The sequence below is a fragment of the Oenanthe melanoleuca genome, chromosome 1A (genome assembly GCF_029582105.1).
Source record: "Oenanthe melanoleuca isolate GR-GAL-2019-014 chromosome 1A, OMel1.0, whole genome shotgun sequence".
NCBI lineage: Eukaryota > Metazoa > Chordata > Aves > Passeriformes > Muscicapidae > Oenanthe > Oenanthe melanoleuca.
In genome coordinates this window covers 16,800,591-16,824,245 of record NC_079334.1, presented here as the reverse complement: position 1 = coordinate 16,824,245, position 23,655 = coordinate 16,800,591, and the positions used below count along the sequence as shown (strand labels likewise).

General features: G+C 42.9%; 1 protein-coding gene across 4 annotated transcripts in view; it reads right to left on the bottom strand.

Annotated features, from left to right (window-relative positions):
• TMTC1 (transmembrane O-mannosyltransferase targeting cadherins 1) overlaps positions 1-23,655 on the bottom strand; it is a 133,177-nt gene that overhangs the window by 18,159 nt on the left and 91,363 nt on the right. For 3 of the 4 annotated variants that reach the window (XM_056510611.1, XM_056510603.1, XM_056510626.1), the window contains exons 11-12: positions 20,690-20,803; positions 6,092-6,235 (exon numbers count right to left, since the gene is read on the bottom strand). In XM_056510611.1, the coding sequence (XP_056366586.1) occupies positions 6,092-6,235; positions 20,690-20,803 (258 nt within the window). The remainder of the gene's footprint in view (positions 1-6,091; positions 6,236-20,689; positions 20,804-23,655) is intronic. The other variant, XM_056510618.1, reaches the window with a different exon arrangement.

Genomic DNA, 23,655 nt, shown 5'->3' with positions numbered 1-23,655 from the left:
CTCTGTGATCTGGGAACAGGACATTCCCTCTCACTTCAGGAGGCTGGAGATGCTGCAACACTTAATTTCCTTTACTAAAACCTTGAAGAGTGTCTGCATGTTCCTAGACAAGTGCTCTTACAGATCCACTTGCAACTCCATTATTTTGAAATTGAAATATCTCCAAGTTAAATCTGCCTAGGATCTCTAAATAATTCCTTAGCAAGTAGATCATTTGGCTAGAGGAGTTCTGTCCTTCAGATCCTAAGGATTATAAACAGAGATAGATGAGAGGTGGCTGTGTTGATGAACTATTTTTTCCCAGCATTGCTCTGCATTTATTGCCATGGAGAATGGAAAAGGTTTCCCTAACAAAAATCTTGAGATGTTTATTTATTTGAGCTACAATTTCTCCAGTACCGCTCTGTATTTCTATCCTTTGAAAAATGAGAAGGTTTCCTGAACAAACATCTAAGGATGTTTAGCTGGGCTGAAACAACATTTTCCTTGTGCTGGGTGTACAAAGAATATGAATAGCAGGGCTTAGAAAAAGAAACAAAGGGCTCTGGGGAAACAGAAAATACGTGAACACCTTGCTGCTTTGGCCTTATATTTCATCTGAGCGGCATGGTCAAGTAACCAGATCTTGTTTATAAGGTGCAAATTTCAGCTGATAATATATGTGGCTTTGCAGATTTTTTCCCTTTCTAGTTGTGTAACTGGAAGAATATTTTGCCTGTGCATTAACTTAAGTAAAACCAGTTGTGCTAGTCTTTTTCTTCTTCCAGTGGTGTTCCATATAAATTACACGAATGAAGCAAAAACAAATAAAGAACCACTTTTCTCCTACACTAATTAAAGTCTAGCTAGCTTGTCAATTTATAAAACTTTGGGATCCTCTGGCTGGAGTTTCATGACACATTTTGATAAATCAAAACCAGATGACTGCTAGGTATTGATGTTTGGCAGAAAATGTAGGAAATGCCCGCTACAGAAATAAAAGGATTAAGTGATCCACTCAGCAGCAGTAAAAGTTCCCATTAACCACAAGCATTCGCTCTAAACATGGGGCAGCCCTCTTAAATACTCTTTTATTCCAAAATGGCCTCTTTTATCCTCCATTTGATCCAAGAACAATGTTTGTCTCCTGAAAGTGAGGGTAAAGAGGGAAAGATTATGGCATCTTTTTATGTGACAGACTGCATTACATTAAAAAAAGCAGATCCAGTAGTTTCTCAGAGGGCTTAGGCCTGCAAGATACCAAGTGCTCTGGCCAAGCACTTAAACGTGTACTTAACTTTTATGTATGCAAGTTGAAAATTAATTACTGGTTGAAGTGGTTTCCTGGCTCAAGGCCAATACTTTGCAGGATCAAGGCTGCCTCTTACATAAATCTCCTGCAATTTGGGAGAGCACAAAGCATTGAAAGAACAGTCCAATACACTAATTTACCATAAACTGGAGATTTGGAGCAGGAATAGTTAGGTAATGTACATCTTCACTGTGACAGAGAGAAGAACAAATTCAACTGACAGGAGCAATCTGTGACCACTTACTCCAATTCTTACCCAAATTACACTGTTTTACAATGCCCTCTCTTGACTCCCTCTCCCACCCAAGCTCAGAGCCTTGCCTCTCCAATCAGCATGCTCAAGCTGAAAACCAGGAGCAGCTCTTTCCACCGAGAACATCTCTTCCATATTTCTGCAAGTGCCCTGCAGTTGGAGAGGCGCCAGGTTAAACCACCCTGCCAAAGTCTGGCAATGCACAGGGCTGTTAATACTGGAGCAATTTCCAAGTGCAACAGAGAGCAACCTAGGAATTAGGGCTCTGAAGGATTTGGCAACTTTCATATTTTATTTTGTGAAGTTATTTAGACTGTATTACAGCCAGAAACGCAGAACTGAACAAAGGCTCCACAACTGTTCTGAACAAATTTTTACAAGGATACAGAAAAGCCAGAGCCAAACTCTTCTAGAGATGCACAATGACAGGACAAGAGGTAAAAGATGCCAGAGTAGGGACATCCTGATTATATTTAAAGAAAAATATTTTTCACCTCAAGGGTGGTCAAACACTGGAACAGGTTGCACAGAGAGATTGTGGCACCTCTGTCCTTGGAGGGATCCAAGATTCAGCTGGACACAGCCCTGATCCAATCAGACTTGCTCTGAGCAGCTAGCTTGATCTCCAGAGGATCTCTAGAGAACCTAAGTTATAATAATAACCTAAGTTATTTTTTTCAATCTACTGCAAAAATTAGACTGCCAGAGTTTGTGGGGGTTTTTAACCACACTCTCCAAAGTGCATGTGATACTGAGGGATAACTGCACCAATCCATGACACCGAGCATCCTGCAGAGGCCATTCAGAAGCCAGATGCAGTACCACTGAACATCACCTCTCAGTTTGCTTCTGAATGAAAGGAAGGAACATTTCACTAGCTAAAAGGTCTTAAACCTCAATACATGTAATTTCTATCTGATGTTTTTCAGCATTTCCAGATAGCTCCACAAGCTTATGTCAGCACACTCACATCCAGAAGCCTGTATCAGACAGGCCAGACAGTCCTTTCTCTTCTGGACAGATGGGTTTGCTCAGCTGGGACTCAACAACAAATGCTCAAGATATTTTGTATGTTACTCTAATCCAGAAGAAAATCAGTCCTTTGAGTAAACTCAAGATTCAGTGGAGACTGTTTCCAGGCATTTCATTTGCCCCTTGAAAACAAAGCCATAACACTCTCAAAGCATGTGAGAGTTCTGTGTACTGCATATTGCAGTGCTTTAGGTGTGGATTGATGGAGTACCACAAATAAGAAGTTCTTATCCATTCTTCCTGCAACAGAAAGCTGAGATTGATATTTATTTCAAATGTTCATAATATATTATTTCTTGTCTCATTACAGAAATACCCATAGCCTATAAATTCCAGAGGTATTCTGCATGATATTTATCTGTATTTCAATGAACCTGAATTTATACAAAACACAAGAAAGCAGCATCAGGCTTCTTTGTGGCACGGATCACACACCATGAAAGCAGAGATTTCTTACATTTAGGTAGGCCATCTTTTGGGTATATTTTAAGTAAGAAATCTGTCGGCATTGTTTAATTATCTGCTCTCCAATATTTATATTATGCACAAAAATTATGACATACGACTTTATTTTAGGATATGTAAACAAAACCAGAGGCTTATTCAGCCATTACCCTGCAATACTTCTTGAGAACATTCATCTTCTGGCACATAGCTGTCTTCTTTATGTGTAAACAGAAAATAGAAACATCATTTTTCACCTACAACTTCCACAGAATAAAAAACTTAAAAATTCTACCCTGTGTCCTGAAAACAGTTTTTACTCAAGTTTAAATCACAAGCAATGGATGCTTAAATAGCTTATTTGCATAAGCTAATGAAAGGCAAATTTCACAAAACAAAATTCCCACATAGGAAACCCATCCTTCTAAAATCCTGGACTTCCCTTCTCTCAGTACTCCACAGGAGATGAAATCTAGTATCTGCCATCAGGTTTGCACACCATGAGCAGGGATGGGTACAAGGAGATAAGCAGAATTCGACTGGGAATTCCTCATGCTGGACAATTTCATTCCATGTCCCAGTACAAGCAGTGCTGTTACTGGACATGCCTTGAGTCTTGCAGATCTGTCTCTTCCTGATCTGCCCCATGCTCTGAAGCCTTTGTAAAGAGGACAGAAAATGCTTTCATTGCTTGACCATTTATCTTCTCTCTGACACGTTTAAAAATCAAAACTCTCTTCATAATGTCTCATAACATAGCCAGAAAGTAATATCTGTCTGTAATATTCTGCAGATTTCCATTCTATTTCATTTATTACCCACATTATACTAGCATTTAGTGTCTGCAGAATACTGTCTGCCATGTATATACACATTTATATATATACATGAAAGGACAATTGTAGACACAGATAGAAAATATAAATAAAGACATCATTGTAGGAAGGGGAAAAGTGAAATCTCTGCCTTGTACCTGTCTGGTGTCACCTCACAGGTTACCTCACTCTCCTGCACGGCTGATGTTCTTTGCTAAGCTGCTGGATCATCTGTGAAAGGTGCTGGCCAAAGTGTTTGGGATCCCATTTTAGGGGAAACATTCATATGGGATCTGCCCATGCAGCATCTGCTTTACATATGCACTAATTCCTGCACTGTGAACTCCACCTATGTTTTAGCAGGTTTTTAAAAGCTGAACAGGGAGATGAGGGCACTCAGCTTCCAATACAATTAATACAACTGCTGTGTCCAGATGCACTACATTGTGTTGGAAGCCTAAAGGAAGTTTAGAAAATGAGAGCAAGTGGATGTGGGTAAAGGGCAGGAGGATCATGTGTGTTTTCTTTTGACAAGTGTGACAAGCATCACACAAACTTAACATACTGCAAAATGTGGCACCACAGAAGGATGCAGAGCACATACAATCCAACAGGACACACAATTTCTTAAGCATCACAATGTGAAAAACATGACATATTGCACAGAAAACCAACAGCAGTTCTAAGAAATTTTCCCCACGTGTCTCCTTTGTGCTTTTCCAGCGCAACAAATCCAGTTTTTAAAGCATCTGCTGGGTCATAAGAGCCTTTGGCAGGCCAGATTTAAGAGTAATTGACATGGAATGTCCCAGTGCTTCTTCTGGCTTAGATCCTTTTGTGTTAATATTTTATATTTTTTAAAAAACCCCAAACGTAAAGGAGAATAATAACTAAGGCACACGTGATGGTTTTAAAAGACAATATATATTTTTAAACACCATTGCCACCTAAAATTAATTTCAATCAACCAAATTTTATGAATAATACAAAGACCTTTATTTTCTCTTGTAATAGGACTATACCACTTTCCTTCCTTGTATTTCCAGTAAGGCACTTACCTGCTTTCTGTTTAAGATTACTCATTTCCCATATTCTAACCTCAAACCACCAGGGTTACTTGTAGTATTATTCTGATAATTACTCTGCTTCTGAACAGACCAGGTAGAACTTCAGCAGCCCACTTAACATCCTTTATACAAATCCACACTCTAAGTTACATTTCAGGACCAGAAAGACCAAGTTTTAATGACACAGTGGCACTTTAAAACCAGTCCCACACTAAGCCTGTCATGGTTTAAGCAGCACAAAGTCCAGTCTGCTCTAAGATTTACCAAGTCCTATTATCAGCAAAATAAGGGCGGTTCATATCAGCAGAAATGTACTTTTATTGCTGTAGTTTATGCAGTTCTGTCAGCAGATACACCACAATATCCTCACAAAAACAAGGACCTTTTTGCTGGTGCTAAACAGAGAAATTTTTTTTAAATTGAACCCTTTGCAGATCTTATCATACTGGCTTCTTGTACAGATCTAAGTTTAGTCTTTGGATGTGGTTAGCCAAATTAATTTGCATGATTATGATTGTCTGCTATTCTCCTTGCTAGAGGCTGACACTCTAAATAACAACGAGTGAAATGATGAGCTCATCAACTTGTTTTCAACCGTCCAGGGATGTAAACCAGCCTTCCTCTCAAATCCAGAATTACCTGCTCTGCAAGGGAATGAACCCTCTGGATGTAAACCAGGGATGTAAACCAGCCTTCCTCTCAAATCCAGAATTACCTGCTCTGCAAGGGAATGAACCCTTTGCTGCTCTGAGCATCTCAGTTGCTTATGCCTAAACTATACAACAACTTCCCACACAGCTAATGAGGAGAAGTGGGAGCTTGTGTTATTTATTAGCTTGGCATCTGATGCCTACCTTTGAGCAATACAGCTTCCTCTCCTGGAAATGTTCACACATCTCCCCAGGACAGGGATCTCAGGTGACTAGCTGGGTTTAGGCAACTCATTTCTGATGCCTGTTTCAAAACAAATGAATTTCCTACAGCTGAAACACCTGTGAACAGCATCTGCAGTGATGTGGCAGACAGCACAGGGATATCCAAATTAAGCCTCACCTTTGTGCTGGCACTTTTGGATGGCACTAAGAAATGACATCACTTCTTCACCAGCTGGCAGAAAAAAAAAACTACTTTGGTGATGTCTGTAGCGGCAATGTGAATTTTCTCGGTGCCAGACCTGCATTCAACTTACTTGAGCAGGTTGCCAAGGTTGAAGAGAGCTCGATTGTGCTGAGGGTTGAGCTGAAGGGCTCGTCTGTAGTAGTCCTTAGCCTCCACCACATCTTTGGTCAATGTCCCCAAGTTGTTGAGAGCACTTGCGTGACGAGGGTACAGCCTAGGGAACATTAAATATCAAGTTATAGATGCTCATTAATTGACAAAGAAAGCTGATGTCACTGACTCTGCCACCAATGCTGTTTGGCACTCAATAAAGGGACAAATGTCAGCCAAAAAAACCCTGTTTTTCCTCCATTTGCTGCAGGTCAGATGGGATCCTGAGGACCCCTCTCAACTCCTAAAGAGATTCCAAATAAGATCTTATCCTATGGTTCTTATATATTTCCAGAGCAAAACGGAACACTGAACAGCTTTGAAAACCTATCTTACCCCTCAAGAAAAATGCATAGTGACTAAAGCAGCCTGAATGTTTTAATTCAAAATGCTTTTGCAACAAGTAAGTACTGCCTTGTCAAAAAATGTTGCCAATGGAAATATGTTTTGATATACACAGAATCCAGCACAAGAGCATTTTATATTATTTGTTGGTTTGGTTTTTTTTGGTTTTTTTTCACAATAAAACTGATCATAAAATGCAAAAGGAAACCTGAAATCAGCTGTTGAACAATGCTTTCAGTACTAAGCAAAATGATAAAAGAATCTGGAACCAGACTGCTTAACAGTGTGAATTCTCTAAGCTTCTTGTAGCATTTGGTTCAGTATATTCTCCTTTTATCTGACCTGTTGATCTTCACATCTGCCTGCTTCAGCTACAAGATTACATTATTTGGACCCAATTTTATCTCTGTTAAAATCCTCCATGAATTAAGCAGCAGGTCCATTCAGTAAGTCCAGTGGTCCATTCAGCTCTTTAAATTCTCAAAGTTGTGCTCCCACATTAGTATTTTAGTTTTTAGGTCTTTCACCAGTAAACTCCAGAGGTGGAAGTGATCCAGGGCTTGATGAAAGTATCCAGAACCCTTTGTGTGACAGGTAGGTGAAAACTGAGGGTCATTATGATAAGGAAATAAATTTTTGGCAGATGCCCACAGAGGTCCCTGGAGACCAGCTATGTGAGAGAGTCTGAGGCTCTGAAGACAAGTCATCTGACAGTTCTCTGCCTTAGCGTCCTGATCATGGGAAAGTGATGTGGATAATGACATTAAAAGTAGCTGGCTATGAAAGCAGAGGGTACAGCATGAGAAGGGGCATTTAAAGGTAGAAGGGATGAAGACTCTATAGTATAGCCTGACTAAAGTTTCTAATTGTTCTTAATCCAAGACTTTCCATGGTGGGCTCTTCTTTTGCCTGGAGTTTTTCACTATGTCGGTTCAGCCCTAGGGTGTTCTGTGCTTAAATACCATGAATAATTTAGCATTTTATACACTGCTGCAACATTTGTATCTGTCCCATGTTCACTCCACAGCTCATAAATGATTTAGGCAAGGTCTTATTTGGGGGTGAAGCTGCAAACATTCAAGGGGACTCTGGGAGAAATGGGCACACCCCACTAACAAAACCAGGATGTTTCCTACCATTAAGAGAAAAGCCTGAAGTCCTTTCTTCACCTAGCAAACAAGGACTGCAAAGCCACATGTTTGGGAGAAATTATTCAGGGACGCAGCCATGCGTTTTTTTAAAAACTGGCCTGTTATAACAACAAAAGATAAATATAGAGACCACCACTCGTAGCAAGCAATGACTACAGAGTGCCAACATCCCTCCCACACAGGTGAGCATGTCTCACTTCTGCTGCAAGCCCCCAGGTGCACTGCCCAGCCTCCACACTCACCCTGCCCCCTGCATTGCTGCTCAAGTGACTGGTGAAGAGACCCCTAATTGAAATGTCACAGAGTAGCAGAGGGAAGAAAAGTTGTGTCGAGAACAGCAGTTAACAGAGAAATAGCATCACTTTCCATTGCTGAAGCTCCTCAGTGAGCCTGATGCATTTTGGGCTGTGAGAGGCTTCCTGGGCTTGGAGAAGCACCAGCAAAAGAGAAGATGATGATGAGGGTCTGAGTCTCCCCAGGTGAAGCAGGCTGGGAGAAATGCTTTCCAGAGCAACAGCAGGAGAGGAATAGGAAGGGCCAAGCTTGCTTGCTCTTCAGCACTTATGATACAGGTCTGTGTGATAACTTGACCAGAATCCTGAGCAAAGAACATCCTAGGGCAAATGAACCAACAGTCTTGTTTCACATTTCCTCCAAGGGATTTTGACATTGTTTTGAACCAAGAAAAAGGTCTGGGAGTTATATTTTGGAGCCCTTTTTACCAGATGGCTATGATAAAAATGTGCACTGCTTCTGTCAGTACTCACAGATAAAATAGCTCTAATATTTGACATGAAGTCACTTGAGTTGTGAGTGGGCAAAAGGATTTCAGACAATTCTTGGGAAAGTCAGAAACAGATTAACATTTTACAGCCCTAAACCTGATGTTTTTTCTCTCAAACTTTCAGAAATTAATTCAGTTCTTGGCCTTTAGTGCTCCTATGGCATTTTAGGCCCAGGAGATTTGCTTGCACCAATTTGGAGTGGAATGAAAACTCAAGATTAAAAAAGGGAATGGATTTCACCTTTAAATTGCACAGTTCTGACCAGGAGCTCCATAAATACACTTCTGAGCTCAGTGCTAAAACCTCTCAACAGCAAATCACAGGATGCAAACACGTCTCCAATGTATCCTGGGCTCTATTTCTTGTGTTTTACATTTAGTCATTACATCTCATTGCCCTTTCCAAGAAATGTAAGTGAAAACCCAGAACCTCAGAAAGCACAAATTGTCAGCTTAAACCTGCTTAGCATCATCTGGCCTGAAGAACTTATGCCATCTGCAATGTAACATGTCTGAACAGAAGTTATGAGAAATTCTGACCACAGCAAGATAAGGTGGTGGTGTTGGGCTTTGCTGCTAGGCTTCAGTTCTTTTATTTCTCTCCAAATATTTTATCTGGAGTATCACTTTATTAAGGTGATGGAGCAAGCTGCCACTCAGCTGAGTTCAGCAGAACAACCAAGCCTAAGAGAGCATCACCCCTGGCAAAGTAACCAGAGCCAGGATTTGAGCCCATGACCATCCATGCTGTTACAGAATCATTGAGCCATAGAATGTTTTGAGATGTAAAGGACCTTAAAGACCATCTGCTCCAATGCCCATCCACTATGGGCAGGGACACCTTCTACTAGACCAGGTTGTTCAAAGCCCCATCCAGTCTGGCCTTGGACACTTCCAGGAATGGGGCATCCAAGCTTCTATGAACAGTGTGTTTCAGTGCCTCAACATTCTCACAGTAAAGAATTTCTTCCTAACATTCCATCTAAACCTGCCCTCCTTCAGTTTATGCAGCTTTCACACCACCCTCAAATAGTTCCCAGGAGTGGTCCAGGCCTGAGCCCAGATCAGAGTTTGGCCCCAAAGCCAAATTTGAGAGCCACTGTCTCTTAGAGGATATAAACATTTAATGAATACTTCCAGGTCAACTTATGCCAGTTGACCTCAGGGCTAGAGAATGTGGACCAGATAATTTTTTTATTTGTTAATATAGATGTCAAATAAAGAACTAGCAGCCCTATTTTAACTACCCTTTGTTCAGGCACACCCGCTGATGTTAATAACAGTTCCCTGGGAATAAAAACACAGGAGAACAATCTTGTGGCAGAATTTACACAGGAGCATAAAACTTGACCACATGAAGCAACATTTACTCAAGAACTTTCAAAATGGTTCTGCAAGACTAGCAGATATACCAAACTTGTTTGCTTTTGCTGTAGTTGATGTGTTGTGATGGAGAGAGAGACATGTGCTTCTCCTATTTTGAAGTTATCAGGAGATTTGTGCTGTTTATCAAGACTTCTGGAATTGGTCTCTATGAATCCTGATATTCAGCTTTAACTTATTTTGATTGTAAGTTCTCTAATGCAAATGTCTCTTCCCCATTCTTCATTCATATGAAGAATATATTTATTTCTTAGAAGGGTTAGAAACACATTACCAAGACAATGAGGTCTCCAATGAACCTGGAGTCTCTTCATGCCACAGTAATAATAATACTCAGAATGCAGATTTTATTTTATAAACCATCACTCTGAAGACACTGAGATGCAAGAGATCAATTGTTAGAACATATCTAGCTTGTTTGGAAACTTCTCTTAAGAAACAAAGCTTTCTGTCTGGACATACATAGAGCTGTACTTTCCTTGCCACCACCACTGATAATGGTAACAGTCTGCAGGCAATATCCTCCTTGCTATGCATCTGATTAGGTAGAAATTCCTCTAGGCTTCACCTAATCAAATGCAAGTGCTGCATTATTTATGAAAGAAAGCAGAATTTCATTAAACTTATTCTACAAGTAGCAGTTCATGTAAGAAATCAGTTTATCCTTTCCTTTAGAAATCAGAATAATTTTCTTTAAAAATCTACATTCAAGGATAATTATAATAGAAGTCTTGAAATAGCCAAATTATGAGAAAGCAACCCATAAAAGCATATTTAAAAGCAGATGGAGATTTCATTTCTAAAGAGAAGACAAGTGGGATGTTTCCTTGTTGTAGAATGAATAATTCAAATGGTTCTTCCAATGCTGTATCTGCAATTGTCAGAATAAATTTCAGCAGCCTTCCCTTTAACTATTACAGGTATAAACTGCACAAGAACTCCTGTTAGTAATTATCCCCACTTCTTTAGGTTAGCAAAATTCCCTCTAACACCACTAAGCAAAAGCCCTACTGACTTGCACAGTCAAGAGATTTCCAGTTTCCCAAGATGATACCAGGTATAAAACAAATACAGTCACCAAAACACTGATGACCATTTATTCTACTTTTTCATTTAATGCTGCTATTAGCTGAAACATGAGGGTTTTTAAAAAAATTTTGAAGGTCTTTTTTTGGCTCTATATCTGAATTATAAGACAATTACATAATGAAGAGAAAGGGAGGAAATTTGTTGTCATGACTGCAACCTATGATCCACCAAGAATTTTAATTCTTTTAATTCAGATTGAGAGACCACTCAATCAACTGGCAAGCTCTGCTCACAGTCCAGCCTTTAAACAGCCCCTGGTCTGGTGCCAGGGGTATTCAGGGGGAGGAAGGCATTAGTGTGACAACTACCCGCTTGCTCTTAAGAGCATTATGTGGTTTTTGTACAGCCATTGCTGTGTGGATAGCAAGCAGGAGGGGATGGAGCCAGACTAACATGCAATTAGCCTGGAAAACTACCATGGACAGCATGGAAAATGCTATAATGTCATCTTTCAGGGGTCTGGGCAACCCCCCACAACCACTGCACGAAACAAGAGGTTATTGAAAGCAGCCCAGTGACACTTCTCGGAGCTGGAACAGTCCTGAGATGTCTGTCACATGAGGGTGACTCTTCCTGATGCCCCAGCCCTTCATCACTCTCCAAGGGCTGACAACAAGGCTGTTGAAAGCACATTCCCAGTGACTTACAACACGAGTTCTTATAACCATCGTAAGACTTCTAAGCAGCCCTGGTCATCATTAACCCAACAGCCTTGCCATGGCAGCAGCAGCAGAAAGAAAAAACCTGCCTGCATCATCTTGCATAATATTCAAAGGGGGTCCAAGCATATTAATTTCTTCTATAAATTAAAATAATAAGTGAAAAATAATTTGAAAAGAAAGAATTTAGTTGGAGAGATCTGGTGTGCCTGTTTGTTACTGCATCTGTTGATGGAATAATGATTTAAACTTAGCACTCACAGGACCACACCACCACTGGGGCAGCTGTGGTAAGTCACCTCCTGTGCTGCCCTGACAAAACAGGTTGTGGCAAGAGGAGAGGAGAGCCTGAGGAGCCCTGGGCCAGACCTCTCACCACTCCTCCTCCAGACAGGAGGACACTTCCCTGAAGCCACTCTGGGCTCTGCTGGTGCCTTCCAGCCTTACACAAAGCTCAGCATCCGTGGGGCTGCTGCAGCCACACTAAGCACATGGACTCATGCCTTAATTACCTTAATTACCCAGGCCCAATTACTTGCTGGCAGCATGGCAACTTGCTTTTAAGGCACGTTTTGCCCATTCCAATATATACTGTAATTATTGGCATTGTTTTGCCAACGAAAGTAAGGATGTTAGATGAATAACACTGCTATCTGTGCCAAGCTTTAATACTGCCCATTCTATGTTTACTCCAGTATACTATTTCAAGCCAATTTTCCAATTTTAATATTACATCACACTCATTTTCATGTATTTATGTAAGTTCTCAGTAAAGCTCTATGTCAGGTTGAATTAAAACATGATTTGATGTAATTCTGAGACCAGTCATCCTTCTGGGAATAATTCTACACTGGCAACAAGTCAGGTCATGACCTCATGATGGTGTGGCACCTTGTTTCAAAAGCTGCTCTACATGACCTGGAGATGTGGATGGGAGATCCTGTGTCTTCCTCAAAAAGGTTTTCAATTTTCAACATTTGAATTTCCTTCTAGGATGCAGAGGTGATCCTGCAACATCAAGCAGCAGCTGGTCTTCTCTAGAAGAATTCTAGTAGTTGCATCAGTATTTCCTCAAAGGTAATACTCTTCAGCTTGGTAGTAAGTTTGTGGCAGGCTGGCATTTTTTGTATTTAAAAAAGCACCTGGAAATCCTGTTGAAAGTCAGGCAAGTGAGAGATCTAATGCTTTTAGGTTCCTTTGAAAGCCTCAGGCATAATCTTCTTCAGTGAAAGCGTGACAAAGCAGCGAGACTCCTGGCTGTACACAGCACAGCCTGGATATTCCATCACACCCATTTCCACACAGGCAGCTGCCAGGGGGTAATGACAAATGCCAGGAACAGGGAGAGATGCCATCAAGTCTGGTGCAGGGGGCTCAAAGAGCATCCCTGAGCAGCGCTGTGGCTCCTCATGGCTGTGCATGGGCCTGCTCAGCTCCTGAGGGAGGTCCTGCTCAACAAGTCGGCGCAGGGTCATGCCTGATCAGCACTGTCTACAGCAGGTCTTGAGCTAACCTGGGATCTCCAGAGGCCGACTTGGTATGAACAGCAAGTGATGAATCACAGCTAGGGATCAGGGGAAGGAGGTAAGGTCCTGGTTTTAGGGCTTCTCCCCCTGCTCATGAGCCCAGAAAGCAGCAGGAGCAGCCTACAGGTGCCCTGCCACTAGCAAACTCTCTCAGCAGGGTGAGCATCCCAGCCTGAACTGCAGAGCACCCTGATATTGAGGGAAACCTCTCCAGGACAGATATGGGGGAAAAAAATAATAGAGAAGCTGATTAGATTTTAACTGTACACTGACAAAAGCCTCGTGAATTCTTTGAGCTTGACATCCATTAAGGAAAAAATACCCCTAACCTACAGCAATACCCAAAAGCATTCCATTCAAATAACCAACCAGTAGAACACTAAACAATATTACAATTTATAAATTTTCATTAGGTCTTCAAACTTGGGCAAGGATAGAAGCCTGAGAGTTAGAGTTGAGGAGAAAAACCAGGATTTTAAGTCAAACAATATCACAGCTAAATATAAATAAATAAAATCTTTCCTGCTAAACTCACATGTTCTCTGAAGTGTTGAGGCAACATGAGGTTATCAAACAGGGCCGTCTGCTTATTCTCTCACATTAAAAATTTATGCAGGATCCACGTAGGTCCTGAAAATCCCAGAAACCTCAACACTCCCAAAGCCCAAAAAAAGACAAATAATTCACAACATTCCTGACTTACAGACAGTGTGAACAATGCAGGCACCTCCACAGAGCCCAGAGAATGCTGAGGGACCCCACAGCAAACTAAAGACCATCAGGTGTGCCCTTCAATCAAAGGTGACATGAGGGGATAAAATCACAACATACTTTCACCAAAGCAGATGGGGGTGAAATCACACCTGTCATTCCTGAGCCTCCCAGGTGCTAGGGGAAGCTGTACAGCCCCACACTGTACAGTTATCATAAAAACAAGGACAGCAGGCTAAGAAAAAAAGCAGTGGCTGTGGAATGAGTAACTAACCCTTGGATTTGAGGTTCTCGTTAGCCAAAAGTGAAAGGTAGACTTTAGCATGTGTAAAATACAGCCATAAGTTTCTCTCTGCATACCCCCACAGAAAAATCAAAACAGATGCCTTGTCCCAATAAGAAAACAGTTTTCATTAAGAGAGCATTTTTCATTACCCAGATTTTTTTCATCAGTCCCCAATACATTAGAAGGCAGAGCTTTGATGCAGTGTCTGAGGAAGGCTATGGAGTTGTCATCCTCAGAGATGATGGGGCCTTTTCTCTAAGATGATGTATTTGAAAAGTCAGCAAGTCCCTGAGGTGCAGCACAGAAGGACCTGCACCCACAGCAGGACAGCACAGTGTAGGAAGGGACCCCTCCTGTCACCACCAGTGTCCAGGGCTGACACCCATCTGCCCACCCCAGCAGGCACAGCCCCTATGGCTCTACATGCACACCTACTGTCTCTGCATCAGGGCTCATGGCTGCACTTATACCAGTTCTGTTTTCAGGTAAATAAAAGCCTGTGCAGTGATTGATTGCTATTTTGACACTAAAAAGCAGCAAAACTGAGCAGAGCTAGAGCAGCCCTCAAAACAGGCAGAGATTAGCACTTTATGGAAAACAGGTTCAAAAATAAATTACAATGGCTGAACTAATTTGGCCACCGTCCCATGCAACGTGTTGTAAAGGCCATTAAGTCTCTCATTCAGATTATAAGGCAGCCCTTTCAGCTGTCAATTGCCATTAAAACACTCAACAATCCCATCCAGCTTCAGGACAGCCACCACATGGAAATACTCCTTAAGCCTACTGTCAAACCTTGAATCAGAACACCACACAGAGATATTCCCAACTGCTTGGATATGATCCACCTCCAGCCCATAGCATCCACCAACACAGAGTATTGCATGAAATCTCTAGGAAGATGTTTTAGGCTTGCTCCAAGGGCCTGACCTAAGTAATATCAGCATGCCAGGAGGGCACTCATGCTTTTGGAAGCAAAAGCAGCCAGGGCAGTCACAGAAAAGCAGCACTGCACATTTTTTACTCACTGTAAAAACAGGCTAACAAATGGTGCTGGTATTTTAATTCTTCCCAGAAATAAATCACAGATGGTATCCAAGGCCACCTGCAGTCCACGCTGAGAGGCATTTTCAAGGCAAATACATTGACACACACACATAAAGGGCTGTAAGAACACAATTTTTTTACTGCATGGAGAGTGCAATTTAACTGAATTTAAACAACCCCAGATACTGTTAATTTAAGATATATAAAAACCCAGCAGGAAGGTATGTGGGAAAGCTTAGGAAGAAACCTGAGTCCCCTTTACAGCATTAGGACTTTATTTCTAAAGTGTAGTGAGGTGAAAGAACCTTGCTTTTTTTCTTTTCTAGCCATTCCAGCGATGCTATGAACCAGCTTTGTTCCCTCCAAGGAGGGATACAGATAAGCTGCTTACACTGTTTTCCCTTCTCCATCTAGCCTGTGTTTGAGCACTAAGGATACATGACCACAGTTTCATGACCCTTACTAATGCCACAAACCAGCATTCTCCATTTCCATGCTGTAAGCAATGCCCTAAGATGTATTTCTTCCAAGCTCTGCAAAAGCCAGACCACACAAGCTGCAGCATCAAGTGCTTCCACACTGGTTTCTCTGCCTCATGGCCCACTCTCTCCTCTCTCTCAAGGCTGAACAGCAGAACTGCACCCTGAACTGCAAAGAAAACCAGCCAGACAGTTCCTACTTGCTGTCCAGAGGCTCCCTCCTCCAGAAGGTGCCACAAGGGGGAATGAAGATTTCTGCATGGCAGGCTGGTCCCCTTCCCACTCTGTTTGGTCACCAGCATTTGGCAGGGGAGCTTGTGGCTAGGAATGTTGATAGACATGTACACACATGGAGGTAACACTGCACAGGTGTGTGCAATCTCAGGTACATACACCAGTGCATTTATGTCAGTAAATCCACAATATCACATTAGACGAGGTGGACACCTCCTGCAGGACTCTGTACTGTCAGGTATGTTTTAACATCCAAAAATGAATTTTTAGATGATGACCTTTTTCCAGACACAGAAATGTAGCTTGGATAGCAGAGAACTATTATTAGCATGTTGTTCCACCCAACTCCAGCAAGGAACTGAGCAACCTCCTTCAGCCCCACCCGCTGATGCTCACATTGATCTGCTCTCCATGGGAAGCACTGCCCTGTCAAGGAACACGGGGAAGGATGGTAAGAACTGCTCTGGGAATTAAAATGTTGAATGAGTGCAATTGTAGGAGGTAAGGTGAATTATTTTTCTCCCCTCCCTTTTTAAAAGGAGATGGATTTAATTGATAACGAATGTTCACCGATTGGGTTTTAAGGCTCTGCTGTTTTTCTCTCTCTGCATGTCAGCCCGTGTGCATTCCTGAAAGACAACATAACAGTCTCAACACATCAAGCACACAAGGCTGGGGAGAAGCAGGACAAAAGCTTGGTAACTGTCAACAACAGCAAAAACATCTTCATTAGCACATCAGAGTTGTTCTTCATATTTGAGCGAGGTTGCACAACTTCATATTCTCACTCACAAATGGGAGACAAGTGGTGAGATAAATTTCAGATAAGATCAGCATTCTCTGATCTCCACGTGCAGAGCTTCTCCAGAATTCCTGACAACAGCCACAAATCTGCAGCAGAAGCAGCAGCAAGAATGTTAAGGCCAGCTTTCAGAATAGCTGTGGTCAGCTCACATCTCAGGTGGCCTTTTTCCAGCCATTACTTTCTGAAGGAAATAAACCTCAAGGATCTCCTGGCGTCACTACCATATGTCAGGCAAGCCAGTGAAGCAGTCTAATCCAGCAATGTGTTTTTACTGTAGGTAAGCTGAAAGGTTTGTAACTCTAAATTGCTGAACACCAGCTGTTTGTTGGGGCTGTTTTATGGGTAACTCATCTGGCATCTCTGAAGAGCTCCATTTCCATTCCCCTTCTAGGAACTACATATAGGAAGACCTTTTCCTACATGCACAGAATTTTTGTTCTTTTCATTCTCTCCATCTCCAATTCAAACACAGTTCTCCATTTTTAAATTTCATTTCAGATCTTCCCCACTCTTGGGGAACATAATTAGATTACACTAATTACCCAAGTCCAGCTAGGTCAGGGTGTTGTGTCACTGGTCTCTGGGCTGGGGTGAGGAATGAGTTTTCTGATGGGCCACCTGCAATGGCACCAACATCATAAACAGATGGGGCAGTCCCTGTAAGCACTTGCTGCTCCTGCCAGTGCTGTTCATGCAGCTCAGCTGCTCCCCAGGCAGTGCTCAGTGCACCAAGCAGGTCACTCCAGCTCCCCAAACCTCTTCCCTCTGGTCCTTGGGGGAAAGGACAAGCCTCTCTGGGGAATGAATGCAAGGGAAAAGGCTGGGGGGGATGGTGTGGTGGCAAGGGAAGGCAAGCACAGAGTGCACAGATAGTGTCTGCAGGAACAGAGGCATGCTTGGGAAGGACAGACAAGGTGAAGAATGGCTCTGATGGACAGCAAGGGCAGAGCTCAGCTCCATAGGGCATGTCAGGAGGTGGAAGAACTGTTCTTTCTTGACATGTGATGTGACAGAAAACTCCAGAAATTACATGTATGTTTTGTCTTTTGGCCAGCTGACAGGGTTATGATAAAATCTCTCCAAGGGCTCCTAACCCACCCAGGCTGACCTGTGAGTGCAAGAGTTCATTGTCACTGAGAAGGGGCTGAACCTGGGTGAAGGTGATTTTTAGCTTTTTTAAGCAACATCCTGTTCTGTTTCACCATGCTGGGCATTTAGGAAGTCATTTAGAAAAACCTTCTATTTTAAAAAATTTTCCAGCAATGGAAAATCCAGCACAACCATCAGTGAACTGTACTGAAGGTTAATTACATTCGCTATTGAAAATGTCCTCCCTTATTTTTAGACTGATTTGTTTAACACCAGCTTCCAGTCATTGAATTTGTTTACACCTTTCATTGCCACACTCAAGATCCCATTACCAAAAGTCTGTTTTCCATACAGTGATTGACTCTTCCCTTAACCTGCTTCTTGATAGGTGCTGGGTTTTTCTGCATCACAAGGTTTTGCAGTCCTCCAGTTGCTCCTGAATCTGGTCTCTGAACTTTTTCCAATTTACCAGAAAAGCTCATTGCAAGTCAAAAAGCAGAGGGACTGACAGAAATTATCCAAGCCCTGCAGTGGAGTGCACAGAGTAATGTAACTGCTCCTACCAACATTGCCTCTGCTTGTGGAAATGGGATTTGCAGACAAAAGACATTCTCTAATTTAGCAGCACCCATTTATTGTAATTATAATGCTGTTTTCTGCTCTGAAGTATTTCAATTATGAAAGAGTCTGTTTTGAGAACTGATTGCAAACATTTTCTCAACTGTATTACATAGCAGAGTTTATGCTGCTGGTGTTATGGTGCTGTTTATGGAGCATCTGAAGCCCTGCTGGGGCTTGCAGCCCCACAGAACCAACCGTGCTCTTCTCTAGGTGCTTGGTGTCTCATGGCAGTGGTGCTAGCACTCAACTTGCTTCAGGAATTTCTGCATTAGCTGTCAGTTTGAAAAAGTGAAACTCCCCTAGCACATTCTCTTTTTGGCCCAAAGTGCAGGCCAGAAGTTGGGAATCTCCAACACTGGGAAGCTGCACCACTTGTTCTTGTCACAGGGAAATTATTTGGGGTCTGTATAATAAGCAATAGAACAGTGTAGGTAAGAAGTGCACTGTGTTCTTCTGTTGATAATTACATTCTGTCATGTCTGTGTTTTCCCTTTCTGCAGTGCCTGGGGTTGTGTGTGGGCCCTGCAGCCTCTGATGGGTGCCCACATTTGATGGCTGTGATGAAGCAGTGGAGAAGCTGCTGGGTGTGGGACAGGCAGCCTCAGTGGATACAGCGGCAGACCATACACAGGTATCCCAGAAAACAGCTGTTTACCCATCCTCACAGACAGCAGCTCCTCACAGACTGCTCTGATGGTGGACCAACCTCCACAATGAGAGAGAAGGAAGTAGCAGCTGTAATATCCTGAGCAGATTTTGATGGTTCAGGGTATTTTTGGCCACTGGCTTGACCTGGAAAGATGAATTACCACTCTGTAAATTTCCATATCAGGGAGTAGGCAGACCAGCAGCCGAGGTATTCACACAACAAGCTTTCATGATTTCCCACAGGTACCCCTCACTGAGTGCCTGCTCTCCCAGTGAGTGTGGGTGGATCTGTCCTCCCCAGGTTACAGAAAACTCAAGCTGCTCAGGAGGCTTCACAATCCAATTGCAGCACAGCCAAGAGGAGAGAAGATAAAAATATTATTTCTGCCTAGTGCTCAGTGAGCAGATCAATAGGGAATTAATAAGGAAATGGAGTCGATAAGGACACGGCTTGCTGCCTGGGAGCTCCTGGGAGATAGGAAAGGGAGAGCTGCAGTGCCTCAGTGGGTGATGGCTCATGCAGTACTCCAGCTTTGTGCCAAATGACAGCACAGGTCTGCTTGATCTCTGGTGAATGAGTTTATTTGTTTAGTAAATAAAAGTGATCTTGTCAGTCTGCACGCTGCTGCTTGAACTGCAAGCAGTTGCCATTCCACCAACCCCCCAAGGTAAGGATGTGCTTCCATGCACTCCTGCTCTGCCACAAGTGCTGGCTGCCATGTGTCTATTCAGCAAAGCAGCACGCTGCTCCTGTGGAGTTGTAACTGTGGGAAAAGATGGTGAGGTGCACACAAGTCACCTAGTGAAATACTAGCAGTTGATACTAAATCCTGGGAAAGTTGAGCCCCAATGCTTTAACTTCTCCCTTTCCTGCTTTCAGAGACAGGTGGGATTCTCTGCTGGCAAATGTTGGTGTACCTCTGTTACTTTCAGGGCAGAAAAGTGGTGGAGGAGAATAATGTGTTTTCTCTGAACTGCAGAGCAGGTTTCCAAGGCAAACTTGGCAATCAGTCCCAACAGAGACTTCACAGATAGCACAGGACATGTCCCTATTACAGCTCAGCCCTGGACCCTGATTTACCATTCATCTACAAGCAAGGCAATTCATCCTGCTGCTTCAGCTTCCCCCTGTACAGAACCTCAGCAATGATATTTGCCCTGTTTCTGCACAGGAGCATTTTCAGGATCAATTAGTTTAGCGTTCATGCAAAGCTCTGTGGACAGAAGCCTCAGCCCAAGTAGTAAGTACCATTATTGTTACTGCATTTCAGATGGCTACCGCGCTGACATTTTCCAGGCACGCACCATTAACAATTTACAAAGATAAATGGCCCAGGAACCTGAAAATGCATTTAGGACAACTACCTCCTGCTTACCAGCATACATTCAGCTGTGTAAATGACACCTCATCGCTCAAGGTGTAGCTATGGTAACATTTCTATCTCATATACTGAAGTGCACACACACACACGTGGAGCTGGAGGGAAGCCAGGCTACCTCATTTCATGACACACAAACACCGAGCCAGGGAACTTTCCCAGGCTCTCAAAGCCAAGCTGTTCCCAAGGAGCTGGGGATGAGGAGCAGCCAACTTGCCCCATGCCTGTCAGGAAGGAGATGGGTTAACAGCAGGAGCCCCACCAGGCTCCTGAGGAACTTACTTGAGAGCAGTTTTGTAGTGGTAGATTGCTTCGATGTTACGGCCCTGGTCTTTCAGAAAATTGGCATAGTTGTAGTGCACCTTGGCATTGTGGGGCAGGGTCTTCACTCCTGAGCTGTGAAGAGGAACAGAAGCAGGACATTGTCAGCAGCCAGCTTATCCCACCTTCCCCTGGGTCCACCTTCTTCTCAGAGTCCCTCCCATCTCCTGAAAAGCTTGCTCATAATCCGAGCACCTCGTCACCTCCTGAGCATTTCTGCCAACACAGTTCACGTTAGAACTCTGGGCTTGTCCCACGCAGCAAGTGCCCGGGGCAGACATAAATGTGTGGCAGCAATCCAACTCATCCTGGTCCCTGTCACTGCAGGCACCTCCAGCAGCAGTGCTGCAACACTCCCTGTGGCCAGATGCTGCTGTATTTTAAAATCTGAATTACTAAAGTGAGACCAAAATCGAAATGGTTAATATTTAGAGGGAAAGCACACAGTACTTTCTAAAAACAGGGTCTCTGCTTAAACCTGAGTGTCATGAAGCATCTTATAAAAATCTTGATTTAAACCTGGCACTGCAGATACCAGAAAGAGGGTATCTTTTCCATGTGCATCAGCCACTAGATGGAATGCATGGCATATTCCAATTACCAGCACATGAGGACTGCTTAAGGCTGAGCAGAGTATGGCCAGGAGGTGAGGGCTAATGGGACTCTCACCCTTTCATGGCAAAATAACACTCAGGCACTATAATACATGACTGAGGATATCTGGCTGCACAGCCATCCCATCCCTCCCCTTTGTCTCCCCTGCCATGTGTAGACTGAACTCTACATTTGGAATTAATAATGAGGGCACAAAGACAAAAGCAAGCATATGCTTATTTGCTTAATTGAGAGCACAGAAAGCAAGGTACACCTTGCACAGCCAGAGGAAATGCTGTTTCAAGGTTAAACAGAGAAAGGAATCACAGGAGCACATACACCATGGAAACATTTCCTCTGCAAGAATCCAGAGAAGTCAGTACTCCGTTTAATGGGGAAATCCTTTCCAGCACATAAATATGGGCTCTCTGAGGTAACGGGAAATAAGGATGGATGAATCTGTTCATGTTCAAGCAGACAAAGTGCTGTTTCTTGCTCACAACCAGATTCCTGCCAGCTGCTCTCTTTTCTGCTCCCAGCAACTCCAACCCTGCTACTTCAGGTAGGAAAAGCAAGGATTAGAAAATTCCCAACTCCTGCTGCTTTGCCTTGTCTGTCTCTCCTGTTTAACTTTGGTTAGCATGGAAGTTAATCATAATGAGACAGGGTCACAGGCAGCCCCTTCTGTGGGGTGCACACCCTCTTGCATGGGAAGAATGCACCCAGAGCTGCAAAAACCCTTTTGAGGGGAATTTCACTGCAGAACAGCACAGAGGAATTGCAGTGGCAAATATGGCTTTTTGGTTATCTGCAGGCAGTGGTATCCAGCATCACTAACACCTACTTGTGAGAGCTTCCAAAGCTTCGCCCACAACTGCCTTGCAGAGCTCAGCTCAACACAGCCATGGTTTGCCTACTAAAATTAAAAGTACACCTTGCACTTGGCTTCCTAAATCATCAGGTATTTCCAAATTACTTACTGGGAGCATTACAGGAATAAGACATTTTGTGACTAATCACTGAATTAAATCAGTTAATTGATGCTATTCTTAAGAGAATGATTTTCTATATTAGTTTTCACAAAGATATACTGCACCAGCAGCAAGTAATGTGTGACTGCTATGGCTGTGTTAATTTCCATTGGCCTTGGGAGCTATTAACTACACACTTACAACCTCTGGGCATTACTGGAATATTAATTCTTATACAGAGAGGGTTTCATTACATCAGCATCAGTGTTACAGGCAGAGACATGGCACTCGAAACTGCTGCTCTCTCAGAGCTACGTGCAAGGAGCTGCTCTGCTACAGCCTCTGCTGAAACAGAGAAGACTGAGCTAACAGTGAGGAGAACATTACATATGCAGCAGCACTTCAGTTCTAATGAGATACAGTTTTAACAGTGAGATGCATATGTTTAAATATTTTAATTCTGGACTGTTTTCCTTTAAGTAGAATTTATCATTAATTCCACTGGTCTCATTTATTAAAACATCACTAATAAAGCTCGTTGCATCTGTGTGCTTCTGCTGGTGGCAGGGGTGACACAGGAAAGGCAGAAATGGGTTTTGGTTCTTAAGATGCTCTCTTCTGCATCACACTGCTCACACTGACCTATTTATTCTCCTCGCACGGGCGGGGAGGGAGAATGTTTCATTTTGCAAATGCACATAGCAATGACTGAGGCTGCTTGGAGCCTCTGTGCTGGGGGAGGAAGCAAACACAGCACTGGATGCAGAGGGGAATTTTCAGGAGAGTTCAGGCAAACACTCCTGCAAACTGATTCCTGACCAGTCGAGAACACTGTTTGCTCATTGACAGAGGAAACAATCATGTCCACAGTGAAAGCCAAGAAGGAAAGGGTGGAGTATAAATAACAAAGCAGAACACAATGTTTTTCCATTTCTGCTTCCCACAAGCTCCCTGTCTCTCACAATCTCAATATAATTTTCCAATGTGTTTTTCTGAACTCTCCTACTTCCCTGTTCCCCAGCCTGTCACACACATGCACTTCTGAAAACCTATGGCACTGATCTGGCTCCAGCCAGAAATGAGCCCACTGACGCTGGACATTACTTCTCCAGAGGATTTCCTTCCCTTCTGATTTCTACGACAGCAGTAAGTGACATAAATGGAAAATAAACAATAAGCAAACCTTTTTACACACCATTTCCTCCCCAGGGAAAAACAAAAAGCCCATTAGCCATAAATCAGAGAAATTAAATATCACTGGTATTTTCCAACCTCAAATACCAGCATCATCCAAATTCCACTTCAGCTGGGAAAAAAGCCCTGTGATCCCATCTTGTTTTCCTGAGTGTGTGTTCTGCTCTA